This window comes from Pimephales promelas, chromosome 5, assembly GCF_988280905.1.
Source record: "Pimephales promelas chromosome 5, fPimPro1.hap1.1, whole genome shotgun sequence".
Classification (NCBI taxonomy): domain Eukaryota; kingdom Metazoa; phylum Chordata; class Actinopteri; order Cypriniformes; family Leuciscidae; genus Pimephales; species Pimephales promelas.
The window spans coordinates 38883312-38904934 of NC_142773.1; the positions used below are offsets into that span (position 1 = coordinate 38883312).

The following is a 21623-nucleotide window of genomic DNA, read 5'->3' on the forward strand; positions in this document are numbered from 1 at the left end:
TTTTTTTAAAGTGAACTACTCCTTTAATGTTTAACTGTGTACACACTGCAATTAAAACGGACAACCCTCACAAAATATTAATAGTAATATACTATATTCAGCACCTACTTTCACGGACCAATTTTAGTTCCAGGCCATATTTTGTTCTTGGAAAGTTAAAAAAAGAAACTTTATGAATAACCAAAACATTTCACATAGTGATTTCACAGCATCAGAAATACATAGAGAAACTTTTAATTCTTTTATTTAACACACATTTAAAAAAGTGAACCACACTATACAAATGGTTTTTCAGGTAGCAGGTAACAATGCAGAGTACATGTCTACAAACCTGTCCGACTCGTTCCTTCTTGGCATGTGCAGCTAAAATTGCACCTTTTTCCTAAATGATTTCCTTTCTTCTCGTAAAACACTTCTGAAGCCCCTATTCGCTAAGATTTCAATGCATCTTTTTTTTCAGTTTCTTCTTCATTTAAACGTTGATAGGCAATAGCATGCTTAATGTCGTGTAGGGTTTATTTCTGATTGGGTTTTTTAAACCTGCTATGTCTTATTTTGCGAGATTAAAGCTCAAGGTCTCTGTTTGTATGTACATTTTGAATGCATTCTGTCCATATGGAGGGCAACAGTAAAGTCTATCTCTCGAATATTAACATTCACTGACGCGCACACACACGCTCCTCTTCTGTTAGTCCTTATCCTTTTTAAACTCTCACATTCCCATCAACACAGGCCGAACATCAAGAGGAATGATATTTATTTCCCGAGAGACAACTTAAAAAAAAGTGAGAGAGAGAGAGACAGACATGTAAAGACATGGAGGAGTGAAGAAATGTTCAGGCCAAGTAGCTGTAGGTGTCCTTCTCTCCGTCCACCCGCTCCAGATATTCCTTCTCTATGAGAATGTCAATGCACTTCTGCAGAATAGAAAAGACGAGCCAAAGTGAGTATGAACGCTGATGCAAATCTCTGGATTTGTAAAAGAGGAATGACTGACCTTGATGACGGGGACTCTGGGTTTAAAGCGTGATGAGAGCTGGTTCAGGACCTCTGCCAGGAGTGGTTGATGCTTCAGAACCTTCCTCATCTTCATGATCCTCACTATGGCCGCCTGCACAAGAGGAACACATCTTAACTTAGCATTAGGGTTGGGTATCGAGAATCGAGTATCGATTGGAACCGGGACTAACTTTTCGTTTTTCCCGGAATCGTTCAAAAGTTAAAATTTTGATTCCTAGTTTCGATATTCACAGTACGCCGAGCGGAAGAAGAAACCGCTGAACAACACCAACGAAGAAGCGTCTACCGGAAGTGTTGGCATAACCGCGCGAGTCGAACATGAGTAGCTTACGCCTGCGGTCCAAAGTGTGGCTTCACTTTTCTAAAAATAACGAAATCTCGGCAAAATTTGTGACAGAAGGAGTATTTGTGACAGGAGTATTTCCTTCAGAAAGGCCGTTGGTTAGCTAAACTTTTTTGAACCTGCCTCTTAAAAGAATCGGAATCGAGAATCGTTAGGAACCGGAATCGAAACAAGGAATCGGAATCGTTCAAATTCAAACGATACCCAACCCTACTTAGCATGCAATTCCCAACACTCCTATACACACCTAAAATACATTTTCTGGCTTTTCTCAGTCTAGAAAGCTCCAGATTCAAAAATTCTTTCACATTTCTTCTACATAAATGACCCATTTTAAATACTAGTGCTGTCAAACGATTAAAATATTTAATCGCATTAATGTCATAGTTAACTCGCGATTAATCGCACATTTTTATCTATTCTAAATGTCTTTTGATTTCTTTTTGTTACATTATTTTTTTTCTCATTTTAATGCTCTTATCAACATGGGAAAGTGGATTGGCTTGTTTAGTGCAAATGTGTTTTTTTATTATTATTATTGAAAATAACATTGGAATAGTGCTCAATTTCACACTAACATATATAAATAATCTCTCACACAATGTAACACTCTCTATCAATAAAAGGGTGAAAGAAATACTGACGAGGTCCTGATATTGACGAGGGGGTGGAGAATTCGCATCATCCGTGTGTGTGTGTGTGTGTGTGTGTTTGCTTGGCCATCATCAAGTTTCAGACTGGACGTGCTGCAATGATGATCGCTCAGTTCACAACGACAAAACACAGATCACTTGGTCTTGTCACTGGGATAATTTGGCAACTTTTTAAAAGTAAACTTTCCATTCAGAATCTTAGGGCATCCATTTCGGCGTCTCGCGCTCGTCGTCCACTCAAAAGTAACGTTACTATTTGGCCGGCTCGCAAGCCGAAACGAGTGTGTGTGCGGCACAAAACGTCCTCGCGCTGCGTTCTGAAACCCTTTCATTTCAATGGCTTGGATCTAGACCATAACAAAACAACAGGCACGCCACAAACACACGTTTCGGCTTGTGAGCCGGCTTTGAGTGGATGACGAGCGCGAGACGCCGAAATGGACCAGGACGCATGCCGCGTCCTGTTGCAAAAGCATGTGAAAAAACTACAAAGTTTGCTAGGACAAAAAGACCGTTAATCGCACGATAAAAAAATGAACGCCGTTAAAATGGGTTTGCGTTAACGCCGTTAATAACGCGTTAAACTGACAGCCCTATTAAATACACATTCATCTTTCCAGAGGTGAAGTATCCCTTTAATTAGCTATTCATGCCAGGGTTGGAAGCATCCTTAAAATAGGTACAGGTCATTTAGGTATGTGTTTGTATGTGTATAAATTAGGGCTGTGCAAAAGTTAATTGCGATTAATCGCATCCAAAATAAAAGTCTGTGTTTACATAATATATTTGTGTGTGCTGTATATAATTAATTTGTATATATAAATACCTATGCATGCATGTATATATTTAAGAATTATTTGCGCTTAAATTCTGTATATATTTATAAATACATAATCTATATTATATAAATATAAATATTTTATATATGAATAACACATTTTCTTAAATATATGCATGCATGTGTGTGTATTTATATATACAAAATAGTTATATACAGCACACACAAATATATTATGTAAACACAGACTTTTATTTTGGATGCGATTAATCGCAATTAATTTTTGCACAGCCCTAGTATAAATGTACGTTTAGTTTTTTTATTTTTAAGACTTCTTAACGCCACAAATGCAATGTTATCATGGTTCGAGCATGGAGCATTAGTTCAACGTCAAGCTGATAAAAGTAGCCTATTATTGTAGCGTTGCAGTGGGGGTTTACGTGAGTTTCCAGCATGTTGTGTGATGCTTTCTCCGGTGTGTTGAAAGTCTCAGCGTAGCCGGTAGTTCTATTGAGTTCGAGCACACACATGAGCACTAGCGTTCTTGTTGCAATCTGAAACGTCACAGCTAGAGGCCGCTAAAAACTACATATAGCACCTTTAAGGTTACATAGATTAAAAACTATGAAAGCAATCATTTATATTCTTACTTTAGGCGGGGGCCAGTGAACGTTTTGGTAGGGCAAGTAAATATCAGGGCCCGTATTCATAAAGATTCTAAAGCTGTGTCTGAAATCGCTCCCTATCCACTATATAGTGCACTATATCGGGTGTCGGCCATTTTGTAGTGGTGTCCGAATTCTGAGTGGACGACATCATTCCCTACATTCATTCACTACTTTTACCCACAATCCTCTCTGAATTCGAGTGTACATTCGATGTACACTTGCTGAAGCCCTATTTCCCACAATCCAATGCGGAGAGAACGGAGCGCGCATGAAAGTGCGGCGCGAGCAAGTTTAAACCAGAGATTACATTACATCCAGTGGAGGATTTGAAAAATATCCGTTAATCGTCGTTAGGAAGCGTATTCATTTATTTTGAATATAATAACGGTCGTCGGAGGGCGCTCGACGACATGTCATCTGTGAACGTGAGAGTTACAATTTCAGTCGATGAAACTACAAAGCTGGCACAATTACAGCTGAGCTGAGGTATAATTACAAAATAAAGACATTATGATTGTTATTGTTGTTAATATTATTTTATAAAGTAGGTAATGTAAGAGAAAAGGAGTTTTATCAGTACGCGTGACGAAGCCGTTTCTGCGACAGCTCCAACTCTCCGACGCACAGTGTAAACGTCAGCGTCCGAATTCACTCACTTCATCTCGTTCACTCCTTGCAGATATAGTGCACTCAAATGCCATACACTATATAGGGATTAGTGAATGAGTGAACGAGTGAGCGGTTTCAGGCACAGCTTAAAGGGTTAGTTCACCCAAAAATGAAAATTCTGTCAGTATTTACTCACCCTCATGTTGTTCCAACCCCGTAAGACCTTCGTTCATCTTCGGAACACAAATTAAGATATTTAAGATATTAAGATCGCTCCTGCATACAGTCCATAGGCTTCTTGAGGGACTGGCTCTTGCTGTCCTCGAAAAGTCATTAAAGACATCGTTAAAATGGTCCAAGTGACTACAGGGGCTCAATCTTAAGTTTATCAAACGACGAGAACACTTTTGTGCGCAAAAAAACAACAAAAATAACGACTTTATTTCAACTATTCACTTCCTTCTCCATGAGCCTGTAAGTCAGTTAACGTAGTGTGATTGCGTAGAGCTACGTCACACGTAGGCTCACTATTGGCCGACGCTGGTCATGTGTGTGTGATGCGTGTGACGTACAATAACAGAAGCTTACGCTATTAAACTAGTAACCTGACTCGCGCAGAGGGAGAAATAAACGAATAGTTGAAATAAAGTCGTTATTTTTGTTGTTTTTTTGCGCACAAAAGTGTTCTCGTCGTTTGATAAACTTAAGATTGAGCCACTGTAGTCACTTGGACTATTTTAACGATGTCTTTAATGACTTTGAGGACAGCAAGAGCCAGTCCCTCAAGAAGCCTATGGACTAGTATGCAGGAGCGATCTTAATATCTTAAATATCTTAATTTGTGTTCCGAAGATGAACGAAGGTCTTACGGGGTTGAAACAACATGAGGGTGAGTAAATACTGACAGAATTTTCATTTTTGGGTGAACTAACCCTTTAAGAATCCTGTCAGAAAACTCTTAATTTAGCTTAAAAACTTTTACGTAGGAGTCTTAGCTTAAGAGCGATTCGGGACTGATCTGAGAGCAACTCTGAGTAAGGAAAAGACAAAAGCTTTCATTTTAGTGAGGAGGCGGGGTTGATTCCCGTTGCTATGCATGACACAATCTTTTAAAGACCAGATCTGTGATTGGTTGGTTGTCCAAGAAGGAAAAAAAGAGGGATTTTTTCCCCCCAATTTTAAGTATGGGGTTTACTCACACACACACACGCACATTATATATACATATATAAAAATCCTTTTTTTTCATGCTGTTAATTTCCTAAGGTATTAAGTTGGCTTAGAATGATAAAAATTGTCCATTCTTTCCAATTACACTGATTGCTGTCTATGTAAGTGGTGGTTTTAAAATGAGATAGTAGTGTGTCTCTAAAAGATCAGTCACAAACATGATCCCTGCACAATCTCATCTATAGTGTCTTATTAACTCACTGTAATTGTCTGCAACACATTTCTGCCATTTTCTCCTCTGCTAAAGAAACTTTTAAGCCTCTCCTCATCCGTACTCCTAACAATTTTGACCTTAAGACCTCTTTTAAGGGTTAAGATGCTTTCTGAATTACTTTTTTTCTTTGCTAGGATTTTTTCTTCAATTTTTAAGAGTATTTAAGAGTAAGAGTAATTCCGACACTAGGAACTACTCTTTGCATTAAGATTCTTTATGAATACGGGCCCTGATCTACAGGCATGACCAACCCCAAACATTTGTAAAAGCAATGTGGACAAGGATACCTGAATCAAGAGTTTCCTGTCCTCCTCAATGTTTTTATGGGTTGTTTCCTGTTCCTGTTTCTGCTCGGTCTTCATTGGCACATTAATGTTCACTCGCAGCTTTTTACTGGGAAGAAAAAGCATCAGCCATCAATATTCACAAATGCATTTAGCTTTTACCCCGCATGATTTTAAAAACACAAAATGTAAAACGCTAATTATAGATACGTAGCTGTTGTTTGCAAGATGAGCCGAGCTGAGGAGACCTACTTTTTATAGCCCAGGAAGAGTTTTATGAGGGTGTCGGGTTTGAATTCCATTTCATCCACATTCGCGTTCTCGTCCTCTAAAACCTGCATAGACACACTGATGATTAGATCACTGAAAACAACTGCAAATATACTACTATACGAAATATTAGCCTGTGCTCAAGTCATCATGAAATGGCATTCACAACCCAAAAAAAAATGTCTTCCATCAGAAAGTCCAAAAAAACACGGATTTAAAAGACACTGTTAATTAAAAAACAATAGCGATGTCATGGTGACTTAGCAAGCATCCAATTGCTTTTTTGAATCAAGTCCAAAAAATTGCTTACCAGCAACTTGGATTTCAATAATATTTGCAAAACCTGCACCAATATGTCCTAAAAAAGAAAAAAAAAAGAAAAAAAGCTGTTAGAGCACCAAATGAAAAATCTGACATATCTAGATATGGCCTCTTTTGATTACGTACTATTTTGATCTGTGTGCTGTCTGTCAGCTGCTGGACTGTATAAATGTCTTCTGTGTTATACTGCAGTAGAATGGCCATCTGGAACGTAGATGCCTGCATGGACACACAAACGGTCTGATGAATATTCATGGCCTATTTAAATAAAATATCCAAATAATTGCATTATTTAAACACAACTGATTTAAAAGGGGTCATGAACTGGCATTTTAATTTTTTGTTATATTGTTGTCTGAGGTCAACTTAAGACGTTCGCTTGGTTTTTACATTCAAAAACATCAAAATGAATAAGCAATAGGCTATTTTCGACCCTAGTTTTGAGCCTAGCTGAAAAACACTCGGTTTTTATGGGCGTCTCGCACTGAAGACTTGGAAGTAAACGCCCACTGCTGTGAGTGGATAACAGTTTTACATATTATAATGAGTTTCAACTCGTCAGCACACGTGGGCTAAATTGTTTTGAAAACTTCCAATGTTGTAAAATGGCAACCGGAATGATTCGCCCATACATGTTCGTCCCAGAGTCCGTGTGTTGCACCATTCCTGTCGGATCCAATATAGACGTTCTTGAATCTTGTTTACAAAACAATCCTCAGTGAACAGACGGACAATGCTTCACCTCATCAGCTGGAAGGTCATTTAAAATAAAGTTTAACCATTTAAGCTTTTATTGGACAAACAAGGACGTTTTCATTTCTGAAACTTACAGGATATTCTTATAATATGATGACCTCTTAGATGTCAAAAGCTCAAGGAAAATTTGATTTCTCAGTTCATCACCCCTTTTAATCCCACAGATGAACCAACTCCACTATTACACAAAAATACAGAGAAACAACTCAGTTACGTTAGTGCATATTAAGCTTTCTGTGCCTCCATTTTAAATGCATGTACGGTGTACTGTCCTTGTCCAGAAAGGAAATAAAGACATCAAAGTAGTCCATGTGACATCAGTGGGTTAGTTAGAATATCTTAAATCTTTTTTTTTTTTTTTAAGAAATTCACCAAGAATGGTATGATCATGTCGTACCTGTAAGGTGTAGCGGTTTTTGAAGCAGTTAGTGACCAGTTCTCCTTTGGACAGGTGGTAAAGCCAGGTGAGCTTGCGGCCACTGTGTCTGCTGGCATAGAAGGCTGTGAACCTTTGGTAGCTCCTCTCCAACTGCATCAGAAGAGACAGATAATGGATTTAGGAGAACTTTGAAAACGCCAAAAACAAGTGACTTGCATACAAACACATTTACATTATTACCTCAGACGGCAGAGCGAAAGTGCAGGACTGCTGAAAAGGCCATGAACCTGAGCTCAACACCTGGATGCTGAAGTCCACTAGAAAACAACAACACTCATAAGCACAGATGACAGTGTTTGATACGGCAGCAGAGCAGAGAGAAGCTCATCCTTACAGTCTAAAGGCTCGGAGTTTGTGAGGTGCTTCTTGAACTGTTCGTTGAGGTCTTTGCTGACTCCAATGTCCTGGAACATGCGCTGGAGTTTCGATGTGTATTCAAAGCCACACGCTTGCTAAACATGACAAACCAAACAGTGTTAGACACGATGGCATGTGCAGTGAACTACAAGAACACTAAAAAGCACAGTGACACCACTGGGGCTTGGATGAGTGTTGGTTTTGTTAACTAAAACTATAACAGAACGTTTTTGTCAATCAAAACAATGCTGAAATAAAATAAAGCATATTAGATGAAAACTTAAGTTAAGTACTAAAACAGAAATATTTTAAATAATGAATGTAAATGACAAAAGAACAAAAACCTACTAAAACTTACACTGAAATAAAAGCTAATATTTAAATAAATACTAATAATATAACAAAATATTAATAAAAACTATGATAGTATAAAATAACACTGCTTTGGACAAAAACATCTGCCAAATGCATAAATGCAAGTGTTTCTTTGGATGCTGTGCAATAAAATTGTTAAAATAAAATAAAAAATCTAGTTAAAATAAAATAACCAAAACCTGTTTTTCATTCAAATTTTCACTACATGAACAAACATGATATTTAATCATTTTCAGTTTTTAGCAATATAACAATATATAGACTAGTAAAAAATGGGTAAAAAAAAATAAAGAATAAAATTGTTAAAATACAATAAAAAATCTAGTTAAAATAAATAACCAAAACTTGTTTTTCATACAAATTTTCACTAAATGAACAAGAATGATATTTAATCATTTTCAGTTTTTACCAATATAACAATATATAGACTAGTAAAAAATGGGTAAAAAAAATTAAACAAGTAAAAAAAAAAAATTAATACTAAATTAAAATAATCCACATGGTCTTACAAGAACAATTCTGATGACACATGAACTGTTAGATCAGACAATAAAATGATTCATTGAAACAGTTTCAATGAATCATTCACAGAAACGATTCCAACTTCTGCATTTTTGCAACTGAAGAAAAACTAGAAGCAATAAATCAAAGTACAGAATACAATATTGCATCTGGTGCTGATTCGTTTCGCTAGATAAGAGCCTTGTTCATCGTCTGGTGTCGTTTAAAGCTGCACTGAAACTCTCATTTGGACCCTGAACCGTTTGGTTCCCATTGAAGTCCATTATATGGAGAAAATCCTGGAATGTTTTCATCAAAAACCTTAATTTCTTTTGGACTGAAGAAACAAAGACGTGGACATCTTGGATGACATGGGCGTGAGTAAATTATCAGCAAAAGCTTTTTTTAAAGTGAACTACTCCTTTAAGCTTCATGGATCAGATGTTTCTATTTTCATAAGCTGTGGAGAAAACTCTTGCACCTTTAGTTTGGAGATCATGCTGGCTTCTGCATCGTCACTGGCGCTATTCTGATGGACCAGACGCTTAGCCAGCATCTTCGCATAGAACTTCTGGAACACATCCTTGTCCTCAATGTACTTGAACACCACCATCTACAAATGAGGAAAAAGATCAATACAGACAAAACAAAAGACATTATGTAAAAATTCTGCTCATAAAAGTGCTGTGCAAATTATTCTGGCAATCACAAATCATCTGAGAGCATAAAACGGACCACTTGATTCAGAGTGTCTTCAAGTTCTGCCTCCTCTGGGTTTTTGGAGCTGCAATATCAGACAGAGGATTGATTAGATCCAGCACAGCGATCGAAAAACATTTAGTGTATCAACAGACAAAGACAGCTGAACACACACCTCTTTTTGAGCAGAGAGTCGCAGTATCTGGCCAGTAGTTCGGGAGATTTGCTGGAGGACTGAACCATCTTGGTCACAGCATTATTATTTATGAAGCGCCCACAAGCCTGAACACAGAGAAAAAGCAGTTTGTGAGAACAGGAATCGAGACACCAGCCTATAGACATGCAATAACTTTACCCAATCAGATTTAACTATTATCATCTAATTCAATCTTGACTAGAGAACTAAAAGGATGGTCATACCTTGTCAAGAGCAGCCACAAAACCAGCATCATTGTTGAATGCTGACATCACCAAGGCATTGTACTTCTTGTGGACGTCCAAAATAGTCTGGACGTACATTTTGGGGTCCTTTAAAATAAATGATCACAGTAGTTTTAAGATCAGGTCTAAAGCATGATGGTTAGTTGGTTGAGGTTAATGCTATGCCGGCTATTTTCAAGCTGAGTAACAAATTAAAGCAGTAGTTCACTTTTGAAAAAACTTTTGCTGATAATTTACTCACCCCCATGTCATCCAAGATGTCCATGTCTTTCTTCAGTCGAAAAGAAATTAAGGTTTTTGATGAAAACATTCCAGGATTTTCTCCATATAATGGACTTCAATGGGAACCAAACGGGTTCAAGGTCCAAAAGACACTTTCAATTAGGGCTGCAACAACTAATCGATAAAATCGATTATAATCGATTATGAAAATCGTTGTCAACGAATGTCATTATCGATTAGTTGGTCTGATTACGTCACGGGGATTGTTTACATGGAACATGCGCTTCTTACATGCGCTTCATGAGGTCTCTCTCCCTCGCCGCTCTACCCTGTCTCACGCGCGCAGCACGGACGGTTTGGAGCACATTATCTTCTGTCTCGCACACGCGCTCTTGATTCCGTGAGTTTGAACTAATTTGCAGGCATCAGGAAACCGCTATCAATATTCAGCATACACGAAAATCATTCACCTTTCGGTAAATTCGCCGTTTTGAAACCAAAATAGGTGACCTACGTTAATCGTGTATACTCTATGAAGCCATACTATAGTATAATGTGAGATAGAAATGTATATTTAAGTCATTAAATTCAAGTTAACCTAAGCTTTTCCCTCCACTGCGGCTGTCAGTCATTTTCTATTCGGTGTTCAAACAGCGCGTCGCGTTACAACAGTTAACATGCTGATCTCTTTCCAATGATTCAATGTTATTATTATAATTGATCCGTAGATAAAGGTCTATGATGGTTTTTCTATCTTGCTAGACTTTTATTGCTGTAACTTAATCACTTTCTACTGAGTGTCTGTTAGATCACAACACTATTAGAGTCGGCGCAGTTGTTCTTCACGTGCGTAGCCTAACTGAAATTTAAAACTGTTAAAAGAAAAGGCTTAATAAACTATTGCATAGATGCTGTATAATACACAGTCAATATGTCTTTCTCTTTCCTTGGTGCTTTTAACTTTAATGCGGCGGACACTGAAGAGCTGCGCGCCGCCCTGTGACTCCGTGTTGCTTCAAGCGCATCATTCAGCGCTCGCGATGCCCATAAGCACTTTGTGCAGCTCTTTCATGATCATGTCATAATACTTTTGCGCAATGAAAGCTTATTAATAGCCTTTCTTGTTCTGTCCTATCTATTATATTTTGCTTCCTCACTAAACAGCTGTGCTTTACATTTAAAACAGTTGTGCATCTGATTTTAAAGATGTTTTTCATGAATGTATAACAACAATACAAAGAGCAATGTGTACGTTTTACCAGAGTTAGTGCTACACTTATTGTCTCTTATTTGTTCCCCACTAAGGAATGTTTTTTTCACTAAATGTTCAGATTTTATAAAATTATTGCACTTGGGATATTTCTTGGCTAAGTTTTGCTGAGTTATCCACTAATCTAGTTTACAATAGCATTTTTGTCATAGGTTATGGTCATATATATTTTTTTTATTTGTTGTTTTTCTTTATAATGAAGTTGTCTGTATTAAGTAGATTGTTTAACACACAAAAGAGTGTGGTTTTTAGGGTTTTATTTTGTTATAATAAACAAAAAAATGGAATATAATTTTTTTATCCGATTAATCGATTAATCGAAAAAATAATCGTCCGATTAATCGATTATCAAAATAATCGTTAGTTGCAGCCCTACTTTCAATGCAAACCGCAAACTGTTCAAAGGGCTTTAAACGATTCCAGACGATGAATAAGGGTCTTATCAAGCGAAACGATCGCTCATTTACAAAACAAAACAAAGTTTAAGTTTTATAAACTCAAATGCTCGCCTTGCTCTGTTCTGCGATGCACGTTCGTGACTCTCCTGTTTGAACTCGGTCATCAAAATGAATGAATCTTTTTCCGAGTCAATTCGTTCGTTTAGTTCGTTCAACGAACCAATTGACTCAGGAAAAGATTAGTTCGAACTCGTTCATCAAAATGAATGAATCTTTTTCCGAGTCAATTCGTTCGTTTAGTTCATTCAATGAACCAATTGACTCGGAAAAAGATTAGTTCATTAGTTCAACGTGCATCACAGAACAGAACAAGGTGACCATTTGAGATTATAAAACGTAAACTTTGTTATTTTTTTATTAAATGAGCGCTTGCTTCGCTTGATAAGACCCTTATTCATCGCCTGGAATCGTTTAAAGCCCTTTGAACAGTTTGCAGTTTGCACTGAAACTGTCATTTGGACCTTGAACCGTTTGGTTCCCATTGAAGTCCATTATATGGAGAAAAATCCTGGAATGTTTTCATCAAAAACCTTAATTTCTTTTCGACTGAAGAAAGAAAGACATGGACATCTTGAATGACATGGGGGTGAGTAAATTATCAGCAAAAGTTTTTTAAAAAGTGAACTACTCCTTTAAAATGCTAGAAAATGAAAAAAAAAAACTTTAAAATTTGCTTTAGTTAAAATTAACTCAGGCTTGACTATTAAAAGTTAGATATATTTTACAGCTTATGTTTTATTGTTAGAAAATTTCTTTCTTGTGCAGCACTTTGGTTGTTTTTTATAAGTGTGCTTTATAAATACACATTGTATTGTTGCACTGTATTGCAAGTTCTTCTACACTTTAATAAATATGTTCGAGATAGTTGTATGTCTGAAGGATGATGATCTCACATTAAGAGCAGCCTCCCCACATTTCTCGATGGCTGCCAAGCCTTGATTATAAATGTGCGTTTCCAAAAGTTTCTTCAACTCTCCCAAACCATCTGTGATCCGTGACACAAGATTGTACATGCGACCCAGATCTACAGAGAGAGAGAGAAAGAATAAATTATGGTTGAGGATTTTCAATCTGAAGAACTCGTGTACATTCACCGTTTTCCCTGTGGCTCAGACCTTCGTTTTTGTCTGCGTCCAGAAGGTTCTGGAACTCTGTGTGGAAGATCTCCAGGTGTTTCTCGATGAGAACCTGCTCACACTTCCTGGCCAGCTCATCCTGTGTGCTTTCGTGGAGGTAGACCTGCACCCTCCTCTGCTCCTCCAGCAAACGAGCCTCGGCCTACAACACACACAGCTCAACCCCTCAGCTTCACGATACAGCCAAACAAAGTATAACAAATAACTAAATAATTGAAAATATATTGCATATACCGTCCAGCCCTACTGGACACCAACAACACTTTAACTCTAAAACTGTATTCTGGACAAATGTGGGCAAATTTATTTTTTAAAAATACTTCCCTTGATCTGAGCGGTACAAGACTTGGCTAATTTTCCTAAGTTTGCCTCCTGAACACACACAATTTTTTTTGACTCAATTCTACAATGTTAAGTGGGTGAAAAAAAACTCCTTAATCTTGTATTTGGGTCAAAAATGGGCACCCATAGAAATGAATGGGAAAAATTCTAAAATAAGCCAAAATAAGACACCAGGTGACAGCAAAGTCACTTCATATTTAGTTTTTAGCTTTAAGAACTTATTGGAATGATATTTTAATCTAGTTAAAAAAAATAAAACTACATAGTAATTCATTTACATAGAAAATATGGTACTTTTTGAAGTAAATAAATTCAAAAATACCACCAAAATTAAAAAAACACCATAAATGTACAGACAAAACTTTATCGAAGACAGTGATATAACATTTATAATAAATAAAAATTAGGATCACACCTGAGTCCTCTGTTCCCACATTTGTCCACAATTACAGGATTAAGGGCTATAAAGTGAACACGGTTTGAGGGCTACGTGCCTCACCTTCTTCATGTACTCAGTAACAGGATTTTGTTGCAGGAACTCAGTGCTTTCCCTCGTGTAAAACCGTTCGGTGTCAGCCAGGAACTGAGTCTCAAAGTATTCCTTGTAGACAGACAGAGTCGGCCCTTTAGCGAAGGCGTCGTCCTCATTGAGACCCAACTCCACTGCGAGAGACAGAAAGTGTGAACTGAGCAACACCACTTCTAAACATCTTTATCATGACGTAAACTAGGGCTGCAACAACTAATCGATGAAAATGAAAATAATCAACACCCAATTTGATAATCGATTAGTCTGCACCCCTTGCTTGGAAACCATCAGCCAGTTACGCCACTTTACAGTAGTGAACGACCCATTTCTACGAACAAAGCGCATATGGAAAATAGTGGAGTTCACTTTTCAAAAAACTTTTGCTGATAATTTACTCACCCCCATGTCATCCAAGATGTCCACGTCTTTCTTTCTTCAGTCGAAAAGAAATTAAGGTTTTTGATGAAAACATTCCAGCATTTTTCTCCATATAATGGACTTCATTGGGAACCAAACAGTTCAAGGTCCAAATGAGTTTCAGTGCAGCTTCAAAGGGCTTTAAACGACACCAGATGACGAATAAGGGTCTTATCAAGCGAAACGATCAGCCATTTCAAAAATAAATAAAAGTTTAAGTTTTATAAGCACAAATGCTCGCCTCGCTCTGTTCTGTGATGTGCGTTCGTGACTCTCCTGTTCGAACTCGTTCATCAAAATGAACAAATCTTTTTCAAGTAATTTCGTTCCTTTAAAGCCTTTTGAGGCTGCACTGAAACTCTCATTTGGACCTTGAACCGTTTGGTGCCCATTGAAGTCCATTATATGGAGAAAATCCTGGAATGTTTTCATCAAAAACCTTAATTTCTTTTCGACTGAAGAAAGAAAGACATGGATATCTTAGATGACATGGGGGTGAGTAAATTATCAGCAAAAGTTTTTTTAAAAGTGAACTACTCCTTTAGTTCATCGATTATCAGAATAATCATTAGTTGCAGCCCTAATGTAAACGACGCCGCACCATAAGACTGGACCACTCCACTGATGAGTCTCGTGTTGATGGTTTCTCCGTTCCTCTCCTTCTCTATCAGCTTCAATACTGCATTGGTGACCTAAGAACAAAAGTACCAAAAAATACACTTATTAGTGTCAAGCACTTTTCCCAATATGACGTTTCCTGTTCCCAATCTTACCTGCTTATTCAGAGGCCGAAACAAACATTCCCTCCACGTCACCAGAGCGAGCTGGAAAAACACCCACACACAGACACACAGAACATTCACAAGACATACATATCATGACATGGGATGGACTGAAATGTTGCTGCATTGCAGGAGACAAGCAAGAAACACTCACAGAGTAGATTTCATAGATGCCTTTCCGGCCCTCGTCACACTCCCGGCGCACCCAGTGGCGGTTGAGATAAGCACAGATCCCGTTGAGCACTTTACTGGAAAACCTGTAATCCTCCCACTGCTGCGTGTAGAACTTCAGAACACTCTCGTCCATCAGATCCTCTCCATCCTGAGGGAAACGGTGAAGAGTCATGAAGGGCAAAATTAGCTATATAGACCAAAACCACTTTTTCCATAAGACTGTAAACATGTTTTTGACTCGCTTTTGTACATGGGATTGACTCGCTTTTGGAGTCTGTCTCTAGTGGCCAGTCGATGAATTGCAGTTTAAGTCACTTCCTTGTTGGATTCCAGCAGTGATGTTTTCGTCAGTGATGACGATAACGAAATGATTCCGTTAACGCACCGTTTTTTATGACGATAACGCGACGATGACTAGCTAAAAATAGCTCTGAGGTGACTAAAACATGACGAGACGTTTTCAAGTTTTCGTTGACGAGACGGAACGAAAACGATTATAAGTCTGACGTTCACAATGCATGTAATTTATGCCTGTTTTGCGTGAAATCGGTCTGTATTGAGCTAAAAAGTATCAGCAATGCTGCCGTTTCCTATCGCGTGCGCCCAGCACCGGCCGCCGCGCGCGCACCAGATTCCACACAACAACACCACAGGGTTTAATGGTAGTTTTTGTACCAAGTCAAGTCAATAGAGTCGGACAAAAACTAGGATAAAACCTGATGGAAAGCATATTTTGCAGCGATGTTTGTGTGAGCATATCAGTGACCACTCGGTGAGTTTGACGTCTTTGTAAACGAATGTTTAATGCGTTTTATGAATGATTGTGTGGGTGCTAATAACACACAAACCTAAAATTCTCGGGACAACAGCATTTGTCCAAATTTCAATCTTAACCGTTCTATTTCATCAGAAACGATCTTAAAACAGGGCTTTAAGTGTAAAATACCCAACTAACCAAGACCAAATACAGTGTTTATTCTGGGATTGTCTTATTCATTTTTATGTTCAACACACTCCAAGTGTCATGTTTGTTTCATACTTTACATTCAAGTATGCATTCTTTGGTCAATGCACCTCTGTATTAGATATTTATTTTATTATTTTGTTTCAGAATGTTTGCAACTTTGCAGTTTGCACAAGTTAAAGATAGACTGGGTTGTATACATAATGTTTGTGTTTACAAAAAATGTGCATCTTATTGTTGCATACTACGTTGTTCATTGCACTTTAGCAATTTCTCAAATAAAGCCACAAAGTAAGAATGTTTTTGTGCTTGGCTTTTTTGAAGTAAAACAGTGATTTCACTGTTACCACTTTATCTGTGTACAATGTTCTAGTAGCTCAACGTTTTTGCTGTTTAAACTTTAAACCATTCCTTTATTACTGTGATAACTGGTGAAAATAGCTTTTAATATTCAGGGGTAAAACTATAACTTGAAATATGGGGATAAAAGGTTTCTGCCCAATGTGACAATGAAGTACAGCTTGGCAGCACTACATCTCCATCAATGAGAAAGTCTAGTTTATTATGCAAACTAAGGTTGTAAGGTTAGCTTGTTTTATGAACTGCAACACTTGCTAAATCTGTCAAACCTAAGCCCATTTCCACTACTTTTTAAACTAAATTAATTTGTTAAAGACTACTTTTTTTTTACTAAAATTGATTAAACTTGACTAAAACCTTTTGTGTTTTCGTCGACTAAAACTACTAAGTTTATAAGTGACTAAAATGTGACTAAAACTTAAAAGCATTTTCGTCCAAAAGACTAAGACTAAAACTAAAAGGGCTGCCAAAAACAACACTGGATTCCAGAGAGAGACCGGAAGGTTTCCGCTTGCTCAAAACAATTTATATTTTGCTTTATTTTTGAACCTATAGTTTTGTTTTCAAAGCATCAGCACATAATGGCACTTGTGTCTATCTTCTAAAGATCGCTGGAGTCCATTTGTGAAATGATTTCTACATTCTCTCTGCTTGCAGTGCATCAGTCACGCTTTTCAGGAAAGTGAGACGCACACAAACGCACAGTTTTATCAAAACATGTCATCAACAGGAGTTCACTTCGACTTTGATTTACAACAATTGAGTTCATATCAGCAGAGAACTGTACTGGAGTTCACATGAACCGTACCCCCGACCACCATTTTTATGCGGACTCGGGTGCAAAACAGCGTTCACATCATCCGAACAAACTGAACTCTGATGTTTGTTCAGAGTTCAGAATGATGCTATTGTTGTAAATAGTCTACAGTTACTTAACAAAGCATATACTTTGTTTTTTAAGGACAAAATATTTATGATAATTGAACAACATTTTTGAAAGTGTCTTAGTGGATTTGTATGCTTTTTTTAGTCAAATTCCATTAAATAAATAATATTAATAATCATCATTTAGACTTACTTTGGTCATACACAACTGCGTAGATCTGAAACTGAATCTTTAGGGTTAAATGCTGTGAACGGGTGAAAAAATGGACCCTAAAAGACATTTTGTTCAGGGTCACTTAACAAATCCGATTTTTTTTTTGTTTTGTTGGTAAATCGGTTTAAATTTTAAGTCACTGGTATGAAGTCCCAATGAAAACTTGATTTTTCAAATAGAAAATGGTTAATATTTTTACAATATTTCACAATATGAATGTTTTTACTGTATTTTAATCAAATAAATGCAGCCTTGCTATTAAAAAAAAAAAAAATCTGACAAACCCCAGTATTTTGAATGATACTTTATCTGACCCAAATTAAACAACACATCTATTCCAGTTGATGTACCTTTAGTAAGTTCGTAAGGTAATTCTTCAGAAATTCCTTCAATCTCTTGTAGAGTTCCAGCCCGACGAACTGAGCTCCTCCGGGTGTCGGGGTCTTCTTCGAAGGTTTGGATGGGGGGGCACCAGCACCGCGGGCCTGATTCGACTGATGCACACTAGTGCAATAATTATACACGTGACTGAGAAACATGGGGTTAAGGCCACAACAGACACTGTGAAACAAGCTAGAAATGACATTAAACTGCAGTCGAGGATACGTGTAGAGCTCCATGTAGCGAGACTTGGCCATGCTCTGGCGGGTGTACACCTGCTGTATTCCCGCCCGCAGATCATCCCAGATCTGGTCCAGCCCGATCTGCTTCAGACCGTGAGGGGTCTGTGTCCGGTTAGACGACATCCTCTCTTCCTCTCGGCCCTGCCGCTGCGAGTCTGACGCTCCTCCTGATGTTTGATTGGTTCTTGTGCCTGTCACTCAAGAGCTGCTACTCCATAGGGTCAAGCGGTGAGTGAGGATGAAGAGGGTCGGACCCTCAGGGAACAGCGACAGACAGGAAAGAAACCTGCGGGGAACAAGGAAGAGAGATACACAGTGCGTTGGAATCACGTGCGGTACGATTAAATGCATTTCGGCATGAGAGTCTCTCTTGGGTCCAAAAAACCTGCTAGCAGCTGATAGATCTGCTCATAGATCTCAAAAAGACACAGCAGCAGTTTTTCCTGGGACAAACATTCCTTGTATGGAATCAATCTACTGTTCATTATATCCTGGGGTTCCCTGCTTGTATCCATGGCAACAACTCAAGGAACGGCAAAAAAGTCCGCTAGGAGCTCTGAGATGCAGCCGGCGCTGTAACCAAGCAAATGAACAGCGTTCTGCCATTAGATCATGACTTACAGTGATTCACTCAGGCAGAACAGAGAACACCACACCTGTGGGACAGCAGAACATCTGGACTCACAATGATTTTCAATAACTTCATTACAGAACAACACCAGAACGGTGATTATATTATACATCCACTCTAATTGTGGATTTAGTCTAGGTTTTGTAGCTATACTGTACATATGAAGAGTTCAGATGCAAAAGCCTCTAAATGCCATTTGAAATTTTCTTCTTTAATGATGATTTTTATCAAACTTGTATATTTAAGTTCAGTAATTTCACTTAAATAATTATCATTGCCATTTAAGTGAAATTACTGAACTTAAATATACAAGTTTGATAAAAATCATCATTAAAGAAGAAAATTTCAAATGGCATTTAGAGGCTTTTGCATCTGAACTCTTCATATATACTTGTACATATGTGTGTGTGTATGTATTTATTTATATATATATATATATATATATATCATTGTTTTATATATTTTATATATACATATATTAGATAATAAAATAACAATTCATATATATATATATATATATATATATATATATATATAGTTAACATTGAGGCAAAAGGGGTGGTTAAACTAAATTTTAAATTACTCATTCGTGAAAATATAATATTACCTTTTATTATTTGAACTATTACAGATACAAAAGATAAAATGTTATATAGATAATTGTTTTTATCAAATATACAAATATATATCATGTTAAATATCATCACATCATAAGATATATATTTATATACATACATCTATTAGATATATATATATATATATATATATATATGATATATATAATATGTGTGTGTGTGTGTGTGTGTGAGAATATATATATATATATATATATATATATATATATATATATATATCTATGAACAATTTTAAATAATTAATTTTGCAATGAATAGTGTAGTTAAATCTTAATTTGCAATTACATGTTCATGAAACAAAATATTATTTTTTCTATTAAGTCTATAACACAGTATGTGAGCTTGTGTGTATATATATATAGTTGCATTTATATATATATATATATATATATATAGAGTTGCATTTATTACCTGTTCTCAAAACTGTCAAAAAAAGCAGAAAAACATCTTAGTTGTGTCCTGTTTTTCCATCTCATAACTCTTGTTCACTGCTAAACTCGTCTGATTTCTCCACATCTCTGATGATCTCTACTGAACTATAACAACTCCCTCATTGTATAGACCCTCACCTCATGATGTTTCTACACTGAGAGTGAGCGACATGTCCAGAACATCATTTCAATGTGAACGACCTAGATTTGTCGGGTCACTCGTAGAGCATCAGATCAAGTTAGAGCTAATGAGGGCGATGCATTGCTTTCCAATTACCGCGGTGCTCGAGATTTAATTCCGTAGACCAGTCACTCCTTCCATCCAAAAATATCACAGAATTAAAAGTTGCTTCATGTGTGCGCTTCAGGAAAACACAATCTGATCTGACTGATGAGGCCTCGCCTCAAAACACAGCACAGATACTCTGTAAACACGTAGAGATCCGTTAATAGAAGTCAGGAGAACATAAGCACACAACGCAGTAGGAATTATGATATCAATATGTTAGTCATCGCATATTACTGAGTGTGTTTGTGTTCAGGATTAAAGCTAAAGCTAACTGCTAATCTCGCGCTCTTACCATCATCCAGAAAGAACGACAAACGTACACATGAGTCTCCAACACCACTCCGGATCCCGATTAAGAATACCCCCTTTTATATCTCAGACGCGTATGTGGCGATCTTTATTTTTACTTAGAAAATAAAAAGAACACCACCGAAACAACGAACACAGAAAAAAACTCCGTCAGCGCGTGCTCACGGAAACACTGTCCCTCCGGAAACAGAGACACACTCCGTCAGCGTGCGCGCCGGTCGGAAACAGCGGCTATGGTCGAAGATTCCTTGATAGTTTTTCCCGTGTCATACCAATTGTGCAATAATAATAATTATATGAATAACTGATTATTATGTACTTTGACCGCACATATGGGTTCAAACACTCTCTAATAAGTAGTTAAATCTCACAGGACATAAATCAGTGCACAGCGACAACTCAAAACATGTATTAAATCAGAGCATTATTAAAATATGCTAGGCTACCTCAGTATATTTTACTGAGGTAAATTCAGCAAAATATATAAAATATACCTAAAATTTATCTCATTTTGCCATCCATTTGGTCATTAGTATAGCATTTCATTTGAAAATTGCTTTTAATTTATAGACCATTTCACAAGATGTAAACAACACTGGTCCAGAAGCACTTCCTGTTTCAGTTTTTTAACACTACATAAAAGCTGGAATAAAATACAACCAACAGAACATTTAAAACTGAATCAAAAAGTTAAACAAACATCTGTAAGATGTTTTCTTTACATGTGAAATAAAGAAAACAGTTACAAACTGAAACAGGAAGTGTTTCTGGACCAGTTTTGTTTACATCTTGTGAAATGGTCTATACTTGTTCTTTTTTTTCCACTTTAATGAGTTCACGCATTATGAATGATATCAGCCTGTATGGTGATCATATATTACATCTATCAAAGTACCATTGTCTGAAATCATACGTTTACCATACCACCACAGTACATTTTTGAAAGGATCCTAACAAAAAGTTTGATGTAGACAGACTCAAATGTTGTGAAATC

At 37.1% G+C, this 21623-nt stretch overlaps 1 protein-coding gene across 1 annotated transcript; it reads right to left on the reverse strand.

Moving 5' to 3' along the window:
• Window positions 1-228: 228 nt before the first annotated feature.
• cul1a (cullin 1a) lies at window positions 229-20840 on the reverse strand. The gene is made up of 22 exons (XM_039677047.2): window positions 20613-20840; window positions 18318-18620; window positions 18062-18239; window positions 15269-15436; window positions 15106-15156; window positions 14934-15024; window positions 13886-14049; window positions 13024-13186; window positions 12802-12932; window positions 9938-10045; window positions 9693-9799; window positions 9554-9602; window positions 9300-9431; window positions 7920-8037; window positions 7766-7842; window positions 7544-7675; window positions 6517-6609; window positions 6380-6427; window positions 6052-6134; window positions 5803-5908; window positions 998-1111; window positions 229-917 (listed from the first exon to the last, which is right to left on the reverse strand). Exons 2-22 carry the CDS (start codon window positions 18455-18457, stop codon window positions 837-839), a joined length of 2334 nt encoding a protein of 777 aa, XP_039532981.1. The 5' UTR covers window positions 18458-18620; window positions 20613-20840; the 3' UTR covers window positions 229-836.
• Window positions 20841-21623: the final 783 nt, after the last annotated feature.

Coding starts and splice junctions, on each gene's coding strand:
- cul1a (XM_039677047.2), bottom strand. CDS start 18,457: ATGTCGTCTAACCGGACACAGACCCCTCACGGTCTGAAGCAGATCGGG. Junction 6,610..7,543: donor AAAACCGCTACACCTTACAG/GTACGACATGAT, acceptor GTGTCCATGCAG/GCATCTACGTTCCAGATGGC. Junction 918..997: donor CCAGAGTCCCCGTCATCAAG/GTCAGTCATTCC, acceptor TCTATTCTGCAG/AAGTGCATTGACATTCTCAT.